Source organism: Penicillium taxi (assembly GCF_028828555.1).
Source record: "Penicillium taxi strain IBT 34144 chromosome Unknown utg000003l_segment0_segment0, whole genome shotgun sequence".
NCBI lineage: Eukaryota > Fungi > Ascomycota > Eurotiomycetes > Eurotiales > Aspergillaceae > Penicillium > Penicillium taxi.
Genome location: NW_026643205.1, coordinates 3,502,540 through 3,524,631, shown reverse-complemented (window position 1 = coordinate 3,524,631; position 22,092 = coordinate 3,502,540). Strand labels below are relative to the sequence as shown.

At 47.8% G+C, this 22,092-nt stretch overlaps 6 protein-coding genes across 6 annotated transcripts; 3 read left to right on the top strand and 3 right to left on the bottom strand.

Moving 5' to 3' along the window:
• Positions 1-164: 164 nt before the first annotated feature.
• N7495_004742 (WD40 repeat domain-containing protein) lies at positions 165-2,171 on the bottom strand (the record flags this gene model as incomplete). Its single annotated transcript, XM_057207393.1, is given in 3 exon segments — positions 165-1,471; positions 1,486-1,593; positions 1,646-2,171. 3 exon segments carry the CDS (start codon positions 2,169-2,171, stop codon positions 165-167), a joined length of 1,941 nt encoding a protein of 646 aa, XP_057065073.1.
• A 1,488-nt stretch (positions 2,172-3,659) lies between these two features.
• On the bottom strand, positions 3,660-7,254 carry chsF (chitin synthase CHS3; the record flags this gene model as incomplete). Its single annotated transcript, XM_057207392.1, has 2 exons — positions 3,660-3,727; positions 3,786-7,254. The coding sequence occupies 2 exons, from the start codon at positions 7,252-7,254 to the stop codon at positions 3,660-3,662; spliced, it is 3,537 nt and encodes a 1,178-aa protein (XP_057065072.1).
• A 2,158-nt stretch (positions 7,255-9,412) lies between these two features.
• Positions 9,413-11,559, top strand: chs3 (putative chitin synthase activator (Chs3); the record flags this gene model as incomplete). Its single annotated transcript, XM_057207391.1, has 3 exons — positions 9,413-11,159; positions 11,210-11,464; positions 11,519-11,559. The coding sequence occupies 3 exons, from the start codon at positions 9,413-9,415 to the stop codon at positions 11,557-11,559; spliced, it is 2,043 nt and encodes a 680-aa protein (XP_057065071.1).
• A 955-nt stretch (positions 11,560-12,514) lies between these two features.
• On the top strand, positions 12,515-13,848 carry N7495_004739 (sialidase family protein; the record flags this gene model as incomplete). Its single annotated transcript, XM_057207390.1, has 4 exons — positions 12,515-13,041; positions 13,121-13,237; positions 13,293-13,341; positions 13,417-13,848. 4 exons carry the CDS (start codon positions 12,515-12,517, stop codon positions 13,846-13,848), a joined length of 1,125 nt encoding a protein of 374 aa, XP_057065070.1.
• A 2,332-nt stretch (positions 13,849-16,180) lies between these two features.
• N7495_004738 (uncharacterized protein) lies at positions 16,181-18,576 on the top strand (the record flags this gene model as incomplete). The annotated part of the gene is made up of 5 exons (XM_057207389.1): positions 16,181-16,253; positions 16,336-16,449; positions 16,504-17,829; positions 17,880-17,962; positions 18,010-18,576. 5 exons carry the CDS (start codon positions 16,181-16,183, stop codon positions 18,574-18,576), a joined length of 2,163 nt encoding a protein of 720 aa, XP_057065069.1.
• A 354-nt stretch (positions 18,577-18,930) lies between these two features.
• N7495_004737 (uncharacterized protein) lies at positions 18,931-20,541 on the bottom strand (the record flags this gene model as incomplete). The annotated part of the gene is made up of 1 exon (XM_057207388.1): positions 18,931-20,541. The coding sequence occupies one exon, from the start codon at positions 20,539-20,541 to the stop codon at positions 18,931-18,933; it is 1,611 nt and encodes a 536-aa protein (XP_057065068.1).
• Between the last annotated feature and the right edge of the window lie 1,551 nt (positions 20,542-22,092).

The window sequence follows — 22,092 nt, the reverse complement described above, 5'->3', positions numbered from 1 at the left end:
GGCTTTGGTTTCTGTATAAATAGTAATTAGGTAACTGCGTAAATATAAACGAAGCTGTACACTGGAAATTATATTCAATGCCACGCTAATAAGAAGGAAAAACCCCAGGGTATCAGATGCAGCCAAAAACAAGAGAATATCAAGATAAAGAGCAGATAGCAGAACTAGAATAAAAACGAATCGTGTTCCTCATCAGACAGGTTTCGCAAAAAGCGTAATTGCCTCTCCTTCGCACTAGTCATACACCGCCCATCCAAATCAGCCTCTCGACCCCATTCATTCGGAAGTTCAACAACTCCAGCCGGCGCGTTCCACTGGCGCCGCTCATACTGCATGAACCCCCCTAGATGCGGATCAGTATTTGCGACCCAGATCGTTGAGCCGTCGGGCGAGTAGTCCGCGCCGCCGATTTCGCCGAAGAAGTCGTGCACCTGGCGCGACTGGAAGAGCTGGGCATCGAGGATTGAGATGCGGTCGGCTGGCTCGCTGCAGAGGAGTGTGCGGGGGCCACCGCCTACAGGCGAGAAGCGGAGAGAGCGGTAGCCTGCGACGTCGGAGTCTATCGTTTCGAGGATGCGCCAGGTGCGCGCGTCCCAGATCCGGACTGTTTTGTCTTGATTACTTGTTGCGATGTGGCGCATGTCTGGAGACCAGGCGCAGGCGAAGCCGAAGTCGCGGTGGCCGCGGAGGGGGTGCACTGGGCGGCCCGTGTCTGCTTCGATGACCCATGCGTCTGGGGAGTCGCCGATCACGACCCGTAGTCTGGTGTCTGGGGAAGTAGCGGTGCAGTTGATTGGGCGGGACATGGTCTGGTCTGAGAGGAAGACATTTGTCTCGCAGTCCAGCACGCGAAGGTGGCGATCGTTAGAGGCAAACACGCAGATTGGAGACCGGCCGGTCCGGTTGGGAACGACATCCACGTGGTTCGTAATGCCGTCGCTGGGGTCGGGGGTCACCAGGCCCTTTGCCCCCGCTCCTTCGTCTGCAGCTAAGGCGTATTCGCCGCAGAATCCACCTGCGATTGTAAGCCCGTGGGCTGTTTTCATGCTGGAGATTTTGACGGGGCCTAGGAATGGGGCGTCGGAGCCTGGACGCTCGAGGTCAATTAAGCAGCGGATGCTGTCGTAGTCTGGTGTCCACGAGTAGATCTTCGAGCGACTAGCGAAATGCACGGTGTTGTAGGCCGGCACAGACATGAGATTGCGAAGTTGGAAGTGCTCGATACTGGCTTTGTGCGCGGTATGCATGGCCTTTTCTCGGAAAAATGTTTCCGTCGATTGCAGCTGGGCTGCATCGCAGATATAATGGTAATCGAGGTTATGGTACGAGGTATACCAAGCGTCGCGGAGCGAGCGGGCGTCAGATCGCTTCACCTTCAGGATATCCGCCCATGGAATCTGCTGCAGGTCGAAGACACCCCGTTCGTAAATGTGAGGTCGACGGATGCTCAGCGGGGGTTCCAGTTCATCATCTTTGACAAAGGACGCAGTACTGGGGGCGCTCGATTTTCAGCGTGAACCCCTCGGTGGATGGGTGTTGTCTGAATCACCCATCGTTGGATGAACTCGTCTACAGTGAGGTTTCGTTCGTATGCTAATATTTGTTAGAGGTTGATCAAAAAGAAAGCGACAATACGGGGCCGTACTCGCTGTATGAATGATAGATGTAGGATGGAGTTCACCTATTCCTGACTCGTCCGGAAAAGATTCCGTCGTGTCTGCTGCCGCCTCGGGGTTGATATCGGGAGTATCGTAATTGACCCGCTGATAGAAATCATCAAGGTTGATATCAGCTTCCGGTATCCATATATCACGGCGGTAAACATGTTCCTCGCCGGGGTAAAAATGCAACAAGTCTAAGTCGTCGTCCGAATCAGCGGTTGACGGATGATGTTCGATAGGTTCGTATGTATCCTTCATGGTGGTGTCGTCATCATTTGAGCCCTCTGGGCTCAGGAAAGCACTTTCCATGACCATGTCGCTGTCAGTACAACCCGGGGACCGGGAACGGGTCGAGAAATCGAACGCCGGGCTCGTGTGGAAATCACCTGTCACGGCGTTCACGACCTCGGACACAAGGAAAGAGCTATTCTCCTCGTTAACAGCACGTGGGTACTGAGACACAGCCGCAAGGGCCGCAACCCCCACATTGCGCAACCGTTGATCAGCCATGGTATGAATCACGCGCTCGTCACCAAAAGAAGGCCGTCGGGGTGAAAGGGTTCTGGTATTCATTCGCTGATGCGTTGACACTATATCAGCTAACCCATGATTTAATCCGGGTTGGCCTGAAGTGGAGAGTATATGGGGAAATGGAACAGTAGGAGGATTACCAGGCATTGCCCGACATGAGGAATGTGAAGGAGGAAAATGAAAGGGCCTGTAGCCGTATGGCGGGGTAAGTAATGGCGCAGTCCGGGGTTGAGCAGAGCAGAAGAATAAAAAAGAAAAGGCCAGGAACGATGCAGGACGAACACAAGAAGACCGTAAAGCGTGATTGGTGGTATGCGGTAGTACCGAAGTAAAGCCTCGCAATAATCTGTCGAAAGAAAACCCGGTTTCGCCTCAATCAATTCTGTCCGGCACCTGACTTGGAAAGGCTCTCTCCACAGGGACGTGGTGCTACTTTGTGCTGCTCTTACAGATTTTACTGCACGTCTGCAATGCGATGCGGGCAAAACACCAATACCGGGGACGGATTCGGCGATAAGATTGCAGACGAAGGGGGGTAATCCGATTAAGAGGGGGTCTCGTCCGGGGGGATAGATCGGAGGATTTGAGACTTGGATTTGGATTTGGATTTGGATTTGGATTGGATTGGATTTGATTTGATTTGATTTAGGATTTAGGCTGTGAAGTTCTGGACGCACCGCACACTGAATTGCCACGGGGAGGGGGGGAATTGCACGATGTGGATGAATCAGATCAGTATGGGGCGGCACTCCGTATTTCGTATTGCGTACTTTTGAAATGACAGGGAACGTGTCGGTAGGATGAACGGCGACTAAGGAAAAAGTACGGAGATCTGATCCTAGGAGTTTGTAAGATGACGAAAGGGGAGATGTGAGTGGGTCATATACAACAGAAGAACGGGAAAGTCTCTATGAATAATATTTGAACTTAGAGAAATACTGAAAACATTCTTATTGCTTTTAGTTCTCGATTCTCGAAGCTGAAATCTCACAGCTAAGTATTACTCAGCAGTACTGTAACTACTAAGCCCAGGTGTACCTGAATACAGGCTCAGGCTATAATCCCCGATAGACTGTCAAATGCATGTCCAGATGGAAGATGCATGGATCGCCCTGTAAAGAATAATGCAGGGATTCGACGCAATGCAGATCTGGTAAAAGCCCTGTGACTAGCGCTTCGGATGAGATTTATGCCACACAGACCTAACACTCGTATGCAGTTTATACTATATCAACCGGAGACTTTGAAAGCGACGGATTCTGGAATGCTATACATGATACCTAGGTACGAAGATACTACACTTGAATCACTCTGTACATCGAAAAATGACATCAAATACATGAACCACCGATACATCGTCAAGTTTTGCACAGCAAGGGCTCCAAATGCACTAATTATGTAGAAAAACGCCCGCCTGCGAGATTTGGTATGTGAAAGGTAAGAAATAATAAATCACTGGAATTATGACTACTCTCGATAGTCGTTGTACGGATCTTGCGAGTATCCACTCGGAACGCTGTTTCGTAAACGTCGTTCTAACATAGGTTCCAAGGTTAGCAATGCAACATTAACGGAAGGGAAAAGGAAGCCTACCTCTCTCGAAATCACGCCATCTCCTCATCGTGATCTGGGAACTATCAAATTCTCCCTCCTCATCTCCGTGCCCCTTGTCATCCCCGCCAGCCGTCTTACGGGTATCACCCCAGCTGAAATCGTCAAACTTCCAGAAAGCATAGACGGGGAGAACAAAGTTCCAAATCGGCAGAGAAATGATGTAGATGAGCATCCACAAGACATAGACGGGCCGGTGGGCAGTCACAACAATCAAAACACCTGGAAGACCCAGGATCAGAGCGAGCAGAATCAGAGGCAGAATCTGCACTGGTCTTCGGACAATTGATGAAACAACGACGTAGATGGTAAACGAGATGGCGGCTGGAAGGACGAGTGTACCAACCAGCTCGATGAAAATGACGAACTGCATACTGAAGCAGAATGTTCCGCACAGGTCGCGCACCAGAACAAGCTCGAACAGGTTATGCACCGTACTGTTGATCCAACGGCGGCGTTGAGAAAGGAGAACCTTGAATTCGTCGGGGACCACGGTCTTGCAGACTGACTGCGGCACAAAGACTTGCTTACGCTTGGGGAATGTTTTCAACATCAGAGTCGTCAGGTATCGATCCTCACCGAGAAGAAGCAGGTTCTTCTTGTGCAGGGTATCAACCACATTCTCAGAATAGTGCTCCACGATATCTGGGTTGGCTAGGATGGGGACCCAATAATTCTGGCCGCCCTTTGGAGCTTTGATGCGATACATGGAGAAACAGCCTGGAAGACAGGTAACACCACCAAACACAGACTCGAACGCCTTGGCCTGGTGATGAGAGATGAAGTACTCGAAAACTTGGATCATGGTCACCCAACTGTCAGTCTTGTTGGCAATCTTAGTCTCGCCACAAAGACCCATGATATCTGGATCCTTGACCATGGCCGAAACCATGTGTGTCAGACTGTCGGGGAAGACCTTCGTATCGGCATCCACCATTAACACCATCTCGTAGAAATCGGGAGGAAGACCGGTGACATTCCAAAGACCGTTGAACATCTCAAACTCCAATTCCGTCATCCGCTCATCGAACATGACCTTCTGCAAGAAGGACATGAGAATGATCTGACTGTCTCGCTTTCCTCGATTTCCGGGCTTGGACTGTTCGGCCTCTGCAGGAGTACCACACTTGACGACAACCATCATCGGGACACGCTGCTGCTTGTCCAGTGGGATGATAGAGGTCTCGCCATAGTCATAAAATCCAGTGTAGACCTTGGACATGTTGTGTCGCTTGGAGCCAGACGCGACAGCCACGTAGGAAAAGGGCTGGACCTCATCCGCAGGAATGAGCAGGTCCTTCATCATGCCAATGACGATGTCGGGAGTCGAAAACTCTTCGCCTTTACCTTTGATAATACCGTCACAAATAACGAGAATTGTCTTGTGGCTGTTCGGGTAATCAGTCGTCACAATAGAGTCCAAGGTGGTTCGAATTCCTTCCTCGCCTTCAGAGTAACAGGTGACCAAGCATAGTGTATGAGCTAGAGGATATCCAAAAGGCTCCCATTCAGGTGGAGGTTGCGGGACGACAGATTCATGGGTAAACTCGTTAGAGCCGGGGCCGTCCGAATCGGAGTACGCCAGGTCGTGCTGTCCAGGGGGAACCAGACTGCTTCGACTGACAACACCGGGTCGAGAATTCTCAGCGCTGAAGGAACCACTGCCATTATGGCTGGACTTGTAAAATGTACCGCTCGTCGTAGAGGTCGGCATGAGATGGGTAGTCGAGTTTTGACCGGCCATGGTGACATATTGGGAAGCAAGCTTGCTGCTCGCATTGTTAGCAGCGACGTACGGGCTCGAGAAGCGAGACGTAGTCGGGAGGAAACTGGCACGCTTGCTCCTGCGATCGGGGACAGTAGGATCCGCAATGCGAGGAGCCGGCCGATAAATATCGTTGGACCAGTCTTCGATCTGCTGGTTACGGGTGTGGGAATCTGAGCTCATGCTGGTCGACGTGGCGGCAAACCGTTTCGCCAGGAACCATTTAAAGAGCAGGGCAAAGCAGAACTTGACCACGACAACGGAAAGAATGAAAATCAGAGACACGTAGAGGACAACCTTGGACGCGATACATCCTACAGCGTCGGTATCGATGCTGCCCACCTTGATAATCTGCGTCAAGCATTGGCCGATCTTCTTTTCGTTTTGAAGATAGTAGGTGAGGTCGACACCACGCACATCTGGGTTCTCGCGCAACTGATCAAACCTGTCGGGGTACGACACTTGGGACGTGTTGAACCAGCGCAAGAGGTCCAAATCCAAGACACTTCCCGAATACACGGCCAGATTGCGACTCTTGTTCTTTGTGTCTTCCCAGGTGTAGTACACATCTCCAGAAGGGGTTAGATTCCAGAAGGATTTCCGCGCGGCGGAACTGGTATGACAGGCCCAGCCGTTATAGTAAGGGGTGGTGTAATTAGGATCTGAAGAACCGTCCTGGTTGTATGGCTGGCAGGGAAAGTACCATCCCATATCCCCATCAGAGTTGGTTGGAATGTCGCTGCCATCCTTCGCTGTGATAAGGCCCTTGCAAGCGCCGTTGACCTCCTGGAACATGAAACTACAATCCTGGCCACCGTACTTGTGGGAGAGATCGTATAAAACGTTTGTGCCTGCTGGAACACCCTCCGCAGCGGGGTGAGTAGAATGCGTCAAGTCGAAAATTTCACCATGGAAGATCATATAGCCAGAGCCCACTTCGTTGACCTTGAGACGGACTGCTGGTGAGCGACACACGGTGGCGGTAAAACCGAAGGTCAGGTATCCGACAAAGGCGCCGATCAAGAGAATGATGCTGATCAGACCAATCTTTTCTCTCCAAGCGATTCGCTGTTCCTTTTTCGGCATGCCAAAGCACTTGAGCACAAAGTCTGGAATCCAGAAACTCACTAGCGAACAGTAAGTGGTCCACAGATCTGGCGGGCGCACCTGCTCCAAGGCTTTCATCCGAACCCGATCATCTACGGAAACGCTTTTTGAAATCTTCCGCGATGATCTGCTCCTCTTCTTCTTTTTAGAGCGACGGTGACTAGGGGCGCGATCCATTGGTTTGTTCACATTCCCCCGAGCGCCGTATAGTTGTTCCTTCGATCTCGACTCCATGCTCCGCGCGCTATTTGTCTCTCCCTCATCTCGGTCAAGTAATGGAACGTCTCCTGGGGTTGGGTATATATTCGCGTTTTGGGATCGCTGGCGACTATGAGCTGAGCGCTGTCGCGGCGATCTCACTTGAGCTTGACTTCTGCGGCGTCGCTCGCCTCGCTCGCGCTCTTCATCTGTTTCAGCACCTCGTCGGCGACTTTGCGAACGGCGACGATGACTATGGGAGACGGGGCTGTCGCTGAATGCGCCGGACTCAATATCGTGGTGACGTCGACGGCGAGAGGGCCTACGAAAGGCATTTACTTCACGGCGAGGTGAGTCCTTGCCAGGCTGTGGCAGAGACATGTTTCTACTATGGTTAGCCAGAGGATAAACATTGGGAGAGGAACTCGGCCGAGATCAGAAAACTCGAAAATTGATATCTGCGACTTCCAAATCTCAGTTTCTTTCACTCACACTTAAAAGCTCCCTCGGACTTGAATTTTGGTATGCGGTAATCGATTAAAACATATCCACTCAGATAAAAAGAATTCCCCAGATCGATCTCCACAAAGAATGCGGAGGTAGGAATGTAGCAGATGTAAGAAGCCGAACAAACGAACAAAAGATCCAAGAATGAATATTGGGATCTCTTGGGGTTCGGAAGGGGTTCTTTGGTGGCCCGTGGTCGACCGGGGGATGTGGAGAAATAAACAAGAACGGACCACACACACAGATGGGGCCAAATTGGGTGTTTAGAGTTGATGGGGGGTCGTGGCAATAAGAGTCAAAAGTAGGAAATGATGCGATTTGAAATCAAGAGATTAATAGGAAGAAAGAGGAGTCTCGGGGTAGAGATGGTGAAACACAAATATCTAAAGGGTCTTGGTGGAGTAGCACCACTTCAGGGTTCTTGGTTACTAACCATAGTACGGAGTACGGAGTACACGATAACTAGTGGTTCGCTAACTAGTCTGTTGTCCTCCTTTTATTTTTGAAATTATTAATTATTATTTTCTATCTATTTATATTTAATTCTTACACAACTCACAAAGAATACTCAAATTAAATCACAGTGTCCGACTTTCAACTAAAACAGTGGACCGTAACCTGAGACCTGGATTTACTAACTTGATCTGTCTAAACCCTTAAAGGCTACTACAACCGAATGATTGCAGGTGACTATTCTTATGCTTAAATAGTACATTCTACATAAATTATACCACTTCCATTGGATCTAAATCTGAATCATCCTCCATTCTCAGTACTAACTATCGTAACTATTCCTTCTCTCATATCATCTACATTCGTTTTACCCCAGTCTATATTCCTGCACTGTTAAGGCATATGTATGCTTGCTTAAGATATATCATTGTTTTTGCCAAAATCCCTCAACAGCCAAGCCTCGAGTTCTTGGATTCTCGGGGTTCAGGACTCAGGGGCTTAAGGATAGATCAATTATGGAGTTATGGAGGTCAGATCGAACTGTGAGCAGGCGATCTACTCTGTATGATCTAGAGGTACTCCATCCCATACTCCGCATATCCGACTCATTTTTTTCCTTCTTTCCTTTTTTCTTCCCCTTCTTCTCTTTTTTACGGTTATTACTACCATGGCACTGATCTGATTTGGATGAGCCACGTTTTCAATTCATGTGGTTCAACATGAATGGTAAACATGGTTCGGACCGTGCGATACTTTGGGGGTTCAGATGGAAAAAGTCAATTCCATGATGCGATATGATTATGTTATTGAGAATGTCATAACTAATTCTCCTTGACCTAGAAATAAGTCGCAATTGTACTAGGCTCTGCCAAGTACCTTTGCCTTACTCCAGGGCACATGTCTCATGCTATGTACTTTGTTTGGTTCGAAGGAATACTCGTGTTATACGAGGACCAATCATAAATCCGGACGAAGAATGGGTTAATTATAGATTACCTTCCCCATCTTATGGCGCGTGATATGTCTGTTTTATATTCACATTGTAGGCAGTCGCCTACAGCTGCCTACGTCGTAAATGCCTAAGTGCCTAAGCGCCTAAGCGAGAGGACCACAAAGAAGAAGATGAAAAAAGAATATACAAAATGAGAAATGAAAAACCCCAAAAACTGATAGAAAGTGGAGGCGAACTGGTTCGAGTCTTTGATGGAATTCCGCTTAATTACGCCCCCTTCACTCTTCTCTTAATACTTATTTCTATCAGTACATAGTACATAGTACATAGTACACAGCACACAGCACACAGCACATAGCACATAGCACATAGCACATAGTAACCAATAATCAAACAAATTAACAAACAAGGTTATAGGTAAGTTAGGTTATTATACTTCAAGATATTGCGTAATTCATCTCCAGGTTTAGGTTGCGATCCACAAGCTGACCTGACCCTTTCTCCACCAGTTTCCGACCTTCTCTCTCCATAAGCCCACTCTTACTCTTACATCTTAGCATCTGTCCCTCACTATTTCACCTCTTCCAAGTTCTGAATTCTTGTGAGGTGTCGAAGAAGCAAAGAAACATGGCTGCAGCAGGAATGGCCCTCCCTTCTCCGCCTCCAGCTTCTTATCTCCGATCATCTCCTCCACCACACGAAACAAGATCCATCCAAAATCGACCCTCGAACTTGAACTTTAAACAATCAACTACCGAGTCTGAAGATGCTGTGTATCACCAATCACCTAGCTCTCCCGTCAGAATTCATCGTGGAGGTTCTATTCCTCAAACTTCCAGTGCGCAGATCGAGAATTATCATGGCCCGCCAACCCCAATGCTGGACCTCCCCGACCTCAACGAGTTGTCCTTGAATGACCAGCCACCGAAACCACCCCAGCACACTTGGAATCCCCAATCTCGTCATACAAGTGGATCTTCTTGGTCGGTAGTCGAGCCTCAAGCCGTCTATAACGATATCCCTCCAGTACACCCAGAACCTACAAAACCCGAAACGAGCCATCCCCCGGATAAGCAGCACGTCAGTGGCCCCGAAAGCCCGACTCCCGACAGCTTGGAAAGTTCCTCGCAAATTTCCGAGCCCGAACCCCTCCCATACCATCATCAACATGTGGAAAAAACACAGGCTGCCCGCATGTCAAGACTAGGCATGAATCTGGCAGATGGAGGCTCAACCGGGAATTTGGCATCGCGCGCAAGACTTTCGCGCCCAATGTCGACCTATTCGTCAGCCTCAGACCATGGAAATAAACACAATTCCGGGTCACCGTACCTCAAGCCACGAGTCGCCTCGAGGAATTCCACTGCATCTCCTGATAACCGCATGTCCACCTTGGATCTGATGAACACATCCTACCCACAACCCGGCCCGAGCGGGTCGCAATTCAACAACTCGGCTCTCCAGTCATCCGTCGGCAACCATGCCTCCCTGCTCAGTCACAAGCAGACATTCGAAATGTATCTGACCAACGTGAAGAAGACCGACCAGTCCGGCTCGCAGTATGAATTTGCAATCTTCATGATCAACTCCATAAGAGAGTTACCACCTGCGAAACCCGACGATCCAGACCCAATCACCCCGGCGCGGCTCATGAAAGAAGCAAAATCCATTCTCCAGCGTCTCGCAGACCGCAGCTACCCATTCGCACAATACTACCTCGCCGATGGCTATGCATCTGGCTTATTCAACAAGGGCAAACCAGATCTCGATCGCGGATTTAGTCTATTCATGGCAGCCAGCAAACACGGCCACATCGAAGCCTGCTACCGCACAGCACTCTGCTACGAATTCGGCTGGGGATGTCGCAAAGACGGAGCCCGTGCGGAGAAATTCTACCGACAAGCCGCATCCAAAAACCACCCGGGCGCGATGCTCCGCATGGCCAAAGCCTGTTTGACCGCCGACATGGGACTAGGAAAACGGTATCGCGAGGGTATCAAGTGGATGAAGCGAAGCGCAGAGATAGCCGATGCGCAGTACAACTCGGCACCGTACGAGCTGGGCGTGATGCACGAAACAGGGTTTGGTGATGACATCTTCCCGGATCAGACCTATGCGGCACAACTTTTCACCAAGTCAGCGGAACTGGGCCATATCGAAGCTGCCTACAGACTAGGCGATGCATATGAGCATGGAAAGCTCAACTGCCCACGCGACCCGGCCTTGAGTATTCACTTTTACACATGTGCAGCGCAGAATGATCATGGGTTGGCGCAAATGGCCCTGTGTGCGTGGTATCTCGTTGGCGCAGAGCCGGTGCTCGAGAAGGATGAGAACGAGGCGTATGAGTGGGCTCTTCGCGCCGCTCGTAATGGTATAGTTTAAATTCTGACCTTGACTAGAAATCATCTAACAATTTTGCAGATCTTACAAAGGCGCAATATGCGTGCGGTTACTTTACCGAGATGGGTATCGGCTGCCGTCGCGATCCCCTCGAGGCCCGAGTGTGGTACGTGAGAGCGGCCGAACAAGGTGACGAGCGCGCAAAACACCGCATTGCAGCAATCCAAGCCGCATCCGAGGGAGTGAATCCAGCTCTGGCAGCACAGCCTCCGAAGCAGACACGGAGATTAGAGAAAGCAGATAAAAAGGCACACGTAAAAGAGTCAAAGGATGAAGGTACGAGCTTATCTGATAAAATATCCTGAGTGAAGTAAATCTAACGAAATCTAGATTCCGATAAGTCCAAGCAGAAACGTTTCGTCATTTTCTGAGCGTCTGCAATGTACTGGTTGCATTGCATTGCATTAGTCTCCGCCAAATTCTTCCGATCTTTTGTTCATGATATCCCTGTCACCTTCACTGATGGTCGAGTATCATCCGTGACACAAGCCATCTACAGCCCGTATACCCACCCTCCTTCATTTTAAAATCTGCATCCCCTCACTCCCTCGAGCACGGCTCTCGATTCACCCCCACGAGCACTAATAAATACCACCAAACCAACGTTTTGATAGTGATGAACCGAGAATCAATACGGTATCATACCTTTCTCTCCCTTCTTCTATCCATGGTTTATCGGCATAAAAGGTAATATGGCGTTGTGCTTTTCTGAGGCTTGAAACTTAGCCGATATGATTTATGCAGATCATCCCGTCTCCATACGAGCGGTCTTCAGTACTCGGTACTGTGCTAAATTTGAATGAAACAGTTTGTTGTTTTTCTTTTCTTTTCTATAGCTGTACACTCAGTATATCTAGGTATTTGCCTACACTTAGGTATGAATGTCCCTAGTAGTCATGATGTAAATAGTCCGCCATGTATCTAGGGATTCATCGATAAAATTATCAGTCGGGTAATAAGACCACGATCTTCGGTTATTTAACTAAACTAACTAGATCTCAAAGCGTGCATTCCCCAGAGAATCTGCAGAACCCCGCAAATCGTGCTATGCCTCCACGCTGACGATGCAAGGTTAAAAATAAAAGGACTGGTGGATAGTACCTCGGCAACTCTCGCTAAACGATATTAGCAGCCTCTAGGCGTCAGCCACAGAGCCAGGCGATTGATGGAAATATCAAAATGTCCGAGACGAAAGAATGAGAGATATTCCGACGGGATGGAAATGCCTCATTCCAGACAAAGCGCAGAAAGAAAAGATATAGAAGGGCATCATCGATCTGTAATGCAGGTACCTGCATCTTTCCCATCCCATCCAATCTATTCAAGATGAAACTCACCATTATCGTCCCAATAGCCCTAGCAGCCCACCTAGCCCTCGCATCTACCCCAAAAGCACTACCATCAAACCTAACAATCTTTACCCCACCCCAAAACTACAGCATCCCCCGAACCCTCTACGCGCGAAGCACCCAACCAAATCCGCAAGCCCTCCTAGCAACATGGGAGAACTACTCGCCCGAACCACCTTTAGTCTACTTTCCAATCTACCGCTCAGGTGACTCTGGGAGCACCTGGACAGAAATCTCCCAAGTGCACGACACAGCTAACGCCCTCGGATTGCGTTACCAGCCTTTCCTGTATACCCTCCCCGAAGCAGTCGGGCACTGGAAGGCTGGGACGCTTTTGTTGGCGGGGAATAGTATCCCGACTGATCTCTCTTCTACGGAGATAGATATTTATGTTTCTGAAGACGAGGGTGTTAGCTGGAAGTTTCTGTCAAAGGTTGCGAGTGGTGGGGAGGCGGTTCCTAATAATGGGCTTACGCCTGTCTGGGAGCCGTTTTTACTTGCGCAGTATGTTTAAACTTTCCAAACCCCAGGATATTGAGTGTAGATGAGAGTTGGATGTTGGATGTTTGCTAATTATCACCAGTGACGGCAAATTGATCTGCTACTATTCTGATCAGCGCGCGAATACGACTTATGGACAGAAACTTGTGCATCAGGTTTCGACTGATCTGAAGAATTGGGGTCCCGTCGTCGACGACGTGTATGTTCCAATCGTCTACTATCCCCGCTACTTAGCTTATGCTAACGCTTAGCAGGGTCTACTCGACTTATACGGATAGACCAGGAATGCCAGTTGTAGCAAAGGTAAATACCCCAGAATAGAATCCATCAATTCGCTACATGGGCAGAAAAACTAAACAGTACTGATCACCTGGGCAGCTACCAAACAACAAATTCATATACATATACGAATATGGCTCATTCTTCAACACAACAACCTACACATTCCCCCTCTACTACCGCTTAAGCACAAACCCAGAATCCATCCTTCAAGCTGAGGGCCGCCGACTAACCGTATCAAGCGGAACGAAGCCGACTTCGAGCCCATACGTAGTCTGGACACCGTATGGTGGGAAAGACGGGACTATCATCGCCAGTTCCGGGAGCTATAGTAGCTTATTTGTTAATAGGGCTTTGGGCGAGGGAGAGTGGACTGAAATTGAATCACCGGAGGGCACTAGTTATTCGCGCTCTTTGAGGGTTTTGGAGGAAGGGGGTGGACGGTTTTTGGCGGTTTTTGGTGGTGGGGTGCTTAGTGGGAGTGATAATCGGGTCAGTGTTAGTGTGCTTGATTTGAAGAATTATTTGTGAGGGGATCAGAGGACTGAAGGTTCAAACTGGACTTTTATGGAAGGTTTGAAGTTTCTAGCTTTCTATTAAGTTTGTTTAGCACGTTTTTACCTTGTGGGAGGCATGGTAGCGGCCCGGCCACGCTTCCATAGACTTTAGGTCACTGCTTCCTAGGTTCCAGGGTTTATCATATGTACATACTTTCGTTTGAATAGATTTCCTTGGCTGTGACCTATCATTGACTAAGCTTAAACATGGATATCGACATCTGCTGACGACGAGTCGTAAAGGAGCTAGGCAGCGGGGTACAACTGTCCCAAAATTATACTGAATCGAGCTCCAGGGCTCTTGACATATAAGCGGCCATTATTCAACCCGTTTTATATTCACTATTTTCTCAGTTCTGGTTAAATTGGGGACGGTAAAGGCACAGATTCGCCTGTGCAAGCTGTCTCCTAATTCAAAGCGAACCACTGCGTTGAACAAAAGAGCCAATGAACCGCCCACATGTATCAGCTATGCAAAGAACTTCCAGATATCCACGATGCCATACAGCTCACGGTTGAGATTGATCAGAAAACTCCCTGTGTGCCGTCAAGACCGATGAAGCCATCTTCTAGGCTCTGGCTGACCTTACAAAGGATCTTCCGGAAGCCTCCTCTCGCATACTGCAGAGATCAACACAGTTTGGTAAGCAATACTAGGCGAGGATATTGGATCTCGTAGCCGCAGCCCGAGGAACATTGATGACAGAAGGATTCTAAGAAGCCTTGTTGATTTTCATCTCAGATGATACAGAATGGAGCCCTGCACAGCAGCTCAATCCTGTATACGCTGCACTAGCCAGCTGCGGTAGTCTGATCATAATCAACGAAGAAGACTTGACTGCGAGGGTGATTCGTCGCAGCTTTAAACAACTCTTTTCTGAAAAATTCACAATAAAGCGCGCATATATGAAAATTTGCAAGATGTACTACAATACCACAAAGGTGACTGTCAGTACAGCAGTGACACATCGTGTAGACATCTCGAAATTCGGAGACTTCCTGATCAATTGACAGATCAGCACGTCTTCGTATTAGGATTGAGAGGAGAACAGAAATGAAACAAGCTTATTTCTCGATGGAAGATAGCATGGACTGTGGAGTCGAAGAAAAGACATAAGAGACGACTTCTACTAACTAACATGTGAGCTCAGAATCCCTAGGTGAGGGTGGCATTCGCCGTTGATTGTATAGGTGTCTGCACTTAGTCCCAGTGGTATAATTGTCTATACAAAGTCTCCTGCTATCATATATTGGTCTATATAGTTCTACTTCTCATCTATCCTTCCACATACGACCACAGGGTATGGAGAACAGAGCTTCCCGTCCGCTCAGCCGTACTTAAGCCACCTATGGAACGCGGAAAATAGTCCAAAAGCCCTTCGCACCTAGCTCACCCTAAAGCAGCGATAGAACTCCCCTTAGCGTGAGGGTGGGTGATATAGGTGAGCTTGGGTGAGCTTGGGTGAGGATGGTGTCGAAACGATGGTTTGACTGGTCTTACTGTTGCATATGCATCTACTTTGTAAATGTATCGTTGCGAGTTGTAAGAGGTGTGTCATTCAATCTTATTCCTCGCTGTAACTAAATAGATAAAACTCGCTAGATTCACTTCATGTCGAACCAACAGCATCGTAACCATTCTCATTGGTCCTGTGCCCCACTTTGGTCTAGTGGTATCGACACACCCTAAAGCTCAAGATCAGTAGGAAGTTCCGATAGGACTTCGAATGTCTGCCACTAATACCTTAAGCCTGTCTGGCTATATCTTTCCATATAGAACAGTGTACGATGATAAAAAGATCATTTAATAATCAACCAAAATTTTCAGTACTTAACTGACTATGAGTGTGGATTACATTGTACAGGTTACGTATTAGTTAAACGCGAAGTTACAACTTCAGAGGTCTGCTCAATTGGGGCCCAGGGACGCTGTAGAATTAAGAAGGTTCCTACCTCCAGTGGATCCGGGTGCCTGATTCAAGAATCAAAAGCGAGTAAAACCTAGGAAGCGAAAGTTCCATAGCGCGGATTGATGCCTGATCTCAAGGCAGCAGCCACATTGTTGCCTTAAATTTTTCAGGCCACTAATAATTGATAGTCAACTGTTGACACTTTAAAAACCGCATCTTCATCTAAACCTTCACCTCTAATCCTCCCTTATCAAATTTCACAATTCACTTTCCCTTCCCATTTCTTTCCATCTGTCTGAATTCGTTCTCAATTTCCTCACGGGGACATCTCGTTTTCGAGTCCGTTTCTTCAGTTCAATTCACTTCACTCAATCTGTGGTTTTCCACTGTTTATCCATGGCTACCAGTGGCAGAATTTGGGGAGATCTGGTGATTTCCTCAGTTGGCACTCACCCAAGCCTCCCGCAAGGTAACACTTTCCCGAATTCGAGAATTGTTCCAATTATCAACAAGTGGGGCATGAGTTGACGGAACATTGTTTTACTATACAGCACAAATCAAGGCCCTTATCACCAATACAACTGCCAAATTTCAGGCGGCTGTGGGATCCAATTGCACGCATTTAGTCGCTACTGCAGAGAGCGTGGATAATTTCGCCTCGAAATGTGAGTCAATTCCATCCCACCACTGCTAATAATCAAAACTAATCCTATCAACAGACATGAAGGCCATCACTCTCCCGGAGTGCAAGGTTGTTTCTTTGAAGTGGCTTCTGGATTCCTGCGCTCAGGGAGCGCCTCTAAATGAAGAAGATTACCTTCTCGGCACCAGTCAAAAATGGGCCCGCGTTGATGGAGATACGAATGATGAAAATGACAACCCTACGGCCCAGAGTGCATCAGTCCAGGCTGCTCCAGCATCAGATGCTCCGTTGAGCGCTCGTATGGCTCGTGTGTCTACTAGAATCGCCACAGCAGCTGTCAAAGCTGAACAGGCCGTTACATCCGAATCAGTTGTTGCAGCTGAAACACTCGAAGAAAAGGGTAGAAAGCGTCCGATGAAACAACAAGATCCGGAAGATTCGGAAGACGAGGCTCAAGAGACAAAGAAGCAGAAGAATTCCCAGAAGGCTACCTCAAAGACTTTGAATATCCCAGTAGATCCAACTTTCTTTTCCGCAGTTCGCGCCATCCAATCTCCCAAGGTGTACGTTGACTCTGACGGCCTGATTTGGGATGCTGCACTGAACCAAACATCGGCCACCAAAAACAATAACAAGTTTTACTGTGTGCAGCTTCTGTTTGAAGAAAGCACAGACCTGTATTATGCGTTCACCCACTGGGGCCGTGTTGGAGAAGTGGGATCTTCTGCTCTCCTCGGAGACGGAGATCTCAAGTCCGCGACAGCGCTATTCGAGAGGAAGTTCAAGGACAAATCAGGTTTGCAATGGCAAAGCCGCCTCGACACTCCGAAGAATGGAAAGTACGCCTTCATCGAGAGAGATTACGAAGATGACGAGGAAAAAGACGGCAAAGTTGAGAAAGTTGAGAAAGGCGTGAAAGAGGAGATTAAAGATGAGCCGACGGAGATGCCGAGTCTTTTGGCCCATCCCATCCAAAACCTTATGGATTTCGTCTTTAACCAGGACCATTTCCAGTCCGCCCTCGCTTCGATGAACTATGATGCTCAAAAGCTGCCTTTGGGCAAGCTCAGTCAACGAACTCTCTTGAGTGGCTTCTCGGTCTTGAAGGAGCTGTCAGAGCTCATTGATTCTCCCGAATTGGCTGCATCAGATTACGGAGCTGATTACAAGAGTGTTACGGAACAGCTCAGTAATCGCTTTTTTACCATCATTCCTCACGTCTTCGGCCGTAACAGACCTCCCGTTCTGGCATCACATGCTCAAATTAAGGTGGAAATTGAGGTTTTGGAGAATCTGACGGACATGGAGCTATCCAATGAGATTATGAAAGACTCCAAGAAATCCGGCATCAATCACCGTGATCGTCAATTCCAGAGTTTGGGCATGGAGGAAATGACTCCATGTAAGTCAAATTTGTTACCATGCTGCGGATTTATACTGATAATTTAACAGTGGAACATAATTCGAAAGAATTCATCGAACTGGAAAATTATCTTACCGGGTCGCGTGGAACCAGTCATAACCTTCAATATCAGGCAGGCATAAATGGTCTCTTGAAGTTGAACGAAACTGACTGTTATAGGTCCTCGAAATCTTCCGCATTGAACGAAAGGGCGAAGAGGAGCGATTCCAAGCATCCCCCTACGCTAATGTTGAGTCCAGCGACCGCCGCCTTCTCTGGCACGGCTCTCGAAGCACTAACTTCGGTGGAATCCTCAGCCAAGGTCTTCGCATTGCGCCCCCGGAAGCCCCTGTCAACGGCTACATGTTCGGAAAGGGCGTCTACCTAGCCGACGCATCCAGCAAATCGGCCAACTACTGCAACCCATACCAGAGTGGCAATAAGGGGTTACTACTATTGTGTGAGGCGGAGCTTGGAACCCCAATGTTCGAGCTTTACTCAGCCGACTACAACGCCGGTGAGAATGCCAAAGCGGAAGAGAAGATTGCTACACTTGGCAAGGGTCGATTCATTCCTGGAAATTGGAAAGATGCGAAGTGCATCAACCGCTCACTGCGTGGTGTAAAAATCCCTGACGTTGATACGCCAGTCGGAGAAGATTCCCAGGCAGGTCTCTGGTACAACGAGTACATCATCTACGACGTTGCTCAGATTCGTCAGCGCTATCTGTTTTACGTCAAGATGTAAGGGGCCCGTGCAGGGTTAATTTTCCTTTTGAGCGTTCTATTTTGTTCATTTTCATTGTTACTGGAGTATGGAGTATGGTCTACCCCCGTTTCATCTGTCTGTCCTTCCCCATTTCCCCCATTCCCCTTCCCAATTCCTCTTCCCAGTTTATTTTTTTATTTCCATTCCCTTTTCCCTTTCACTATGACTGGAGTTTGCCTCAGGAGGAGTTTTCGATTATCCAATACCCCAATTCTTGAATTCGCACTTTCTTATCCACACCGCGGGGAGGTTCGGTGATAAAAGTAGTTTTATTTCTTGACTCAAGCTCAATAATCCAGGATCACGTTGAAGCGAGTTAAACAACGACATCCCTTAAGGACAATAGTTAACAGCACCCAAATCACCTCGCCATTCAAAATGCACCACATCTACAATTCTCCTCAATACCGTAGGCTCCAAAAAGCTCCTAGTTGCATCCGCTAGCCAAGCCATATTTGCTTGGGGATTGAACCGACAAGCACTGTAAATCTTATCCATCTCTACCCTCCTCTTCGAAACCTTCGGTCCGTTGCTTCCCAAAGTTCCATACGGCCTTAACGCCTCCAACAAACGCTCATACTTCTCAGCTTGAGAAGAATGCTCGCATGCAGGATACTGCGTAACAGGTTGCACGCCATCCAGTATCTCATAAACCTTATGATGGGATCCGAGAATAGCCCAGTTGCAATACCCCATCACAACCAAAGCCCCAGTCTCCGAAGCCTCAATAACCTCAATTGCCGAATCAAGACACTCCCCAATTACGGAATCAAGAAATCGACAAAGATTTCCACGGACTCCACGGAGTATAACGTTCTCGCGCTGTTTTCGCAGGATGTCACCACGGAAGTCGACAAAATCATTAATATAGACAGTCGCGTCAACAATCTTCATAAACTGCTTCTCACTAATATGGCACCCAGTCGCCAGTGATGCAGTCATAATCCCATGAAAGGCGGCAATATCGATGTGGCGATGAACACCAAGTCCCGTCATCCGACTCCCGTAGATACCATCAGGCAAAAACGGCCGCGAGTGATCACGGAAATACCCAAGAACACGACATTGAATCATATAAGCAGCCAGATTATCAAATTGCCAGTCAGAGACACGCCCGGCCAGATTACACAACTTCAAAAATGACATTGCCGCCGCACCGGTCTGCTGAAGCATTTTCAATCCCTTGGCATCGGCAGCCTCACAGTAATCGCCGATCAAGATGTCATTGCACGAGTCTGCGATGGCGCGTGCGAGGCCTTCGTCGCAGCGTCCAGCGCCGCAAGCAATGACACCGAAATACTTTGCATCGCTGCAGAGTTTGATCTGCTCTGATGTAGGGTAGAGCTGGTTTGTAATAATTGTATTTCCATCAACGCCCTTGTTGGGACGTCTATCTGGGGCTATGATAGTCGGGGTAATGGTGCATTCGGGCTGGCAAGTCTCAGGAGTAGGTTGAATGTCGGTGTTTGCCAGAATCAATTCAGTCACAGCATCTTGAAGCTTCGCGGCTGTGAAGAGGTCGCTTTTCCATTCGTTTGGTCGCTGAATGACTCGTTGCATTGCGTCTGCCATGTTGTGCAATGCAACACAGGTAGGTTTTGGTTTATTTGGTGGCGATTTCTCGCAGTTACAATTGGACTGCGGGTTGTAGCTCTCAGAAAGGAGATCCGTCTCGCCGCATGAGGGAGGGCTCGTACCGCCGAACGTGACTCTTCTATTTTCAATATGAACTTTGAATGAAGTGACTGCTTGGACGAGTTGATCGTGGTCTATCAGATGGTGGATGTTCTCTTCGTTGAATAGAATACCCAGTTCTTCGAGACTGAGAATGTCTTGATCTTGATATTTGAGGTCGCCATTTGAGGTTAACAGCCATATATCTGTCCAGGCGAGGTAGACATGCAGTAGATCCGGCTGGATGCGAGGTAGGACTTTTGAAATCATTATCAGGTAAGAAGGCTTTGATAAAAAGGTGTCTCGAAGGTATTAGTTGATGCTTTGGAAGACTTCCAAGGTTGGAGAGAAGTAAGAGAAACTGTCGAGATCCACCTTTTTATCAACTTAGAATTAAGGATCTTTTTGGAAGATTATTGGAAGCCTTCGGAGTCTCCGTATGTGCAATCAAATTATATAACCATTGCCCCTATCTATGTGTTGTCACCAGAAAGTTAATATGCAAACTTAAGGGTGGCTTCACATAGACTTTTCTCGCGTGTGGCTTGCTTGACCCATACGGCTGAAGAGTGGAACCTTCTACCCCTAGATAAGAGCGTAGAAGGTAGTACCTTATCATGATTCATGAACACGTAGAGTTCTTCTAGAAATCTATTAATACCCGACGACATCGGAGCCGAAAGGTGCAGCTTGGTCCTGCATTTCTGACAGCATGATACGGAGTGTATGGAGTATGGAGGTAGAAAAAGCCGACCGAACTACTTGACGGGGACGCCGAATCAATCGGATTTCTGTAATTTCAAGCCCCACAAACTAAACGGGCTAAATAAATCTTGATCTAAAATACCCGATAGACTCCAAGTATCACGTGGACCATGAATGCCAGACTAATTCATTAGTCATTCATGTTTATTTAGTTTGCATTATAGTTTAGCTTTCTCTTTCCCATTGCAAATTCCCACGCTCGAAACCAATCAATCAGTTGAACCATTTATTTCGTCGGATTATTCAGCATTTAGTTCAACAAAACGTATCCGATTACGTTATCACTCCATGACACCAAGGCTGCTAGACCGCCTCGAAATTTCCGCAAGAACTTTAAACATATCTATGGACGAGTTGTTGGTCCCATTTGTTAAAGTTAGTGCTCAGCAAAGATATCGAATATTCGAATTCAAATAACCCAAAAATCTATTTAGAGATGTTAAGCGATCTGCGGTCAGTGACCGCAGATCGCAATCGCAAATTTGCGATCAACGATTCTTAGATTTTGCGATCATAGATTTTCGAAATTTGCGGTCAGATCGCAGATCGCAACTTTATTATATAACATATCACTTGATAATAAAATCTGTTTTTCGAACTCGTTTCTAGGTAACATTTTAAAAGACTAGAGATGGCTTCAGAGAAAAGGATAACCCGTGGAAATGGGGCTGATCCAGATGGGAGATTTATTATACTCGATAATGGGTTTGAGGATAATGAGGAACCTACTGAGAGTCAAGAATCTTCCCCAAATAAGGCCCTAAATTCTCATGAGTCCCTTGCATTTCAAGAGAGAGCTATCGATTCTCAACCACAACCTACCCTGTCTAATTCTCCATTCTTGTTTTCTAGAGAATCCTCTAGTGTGAGTACAAGACCTTCTCAACAGAAATCTCAGCCTTGGTGTTACCAATATCTACAAGCAACTGTAATTGAGAGGAGATGGGTTTCAAGGAGATGAAAATCGAATTCGCTACATACTCAAGATATCAAATATACTTGTACGATTCCTGAGTGTTCTTATGTGACCTTTAAAAGCGAGCTTGAAGGTACTAC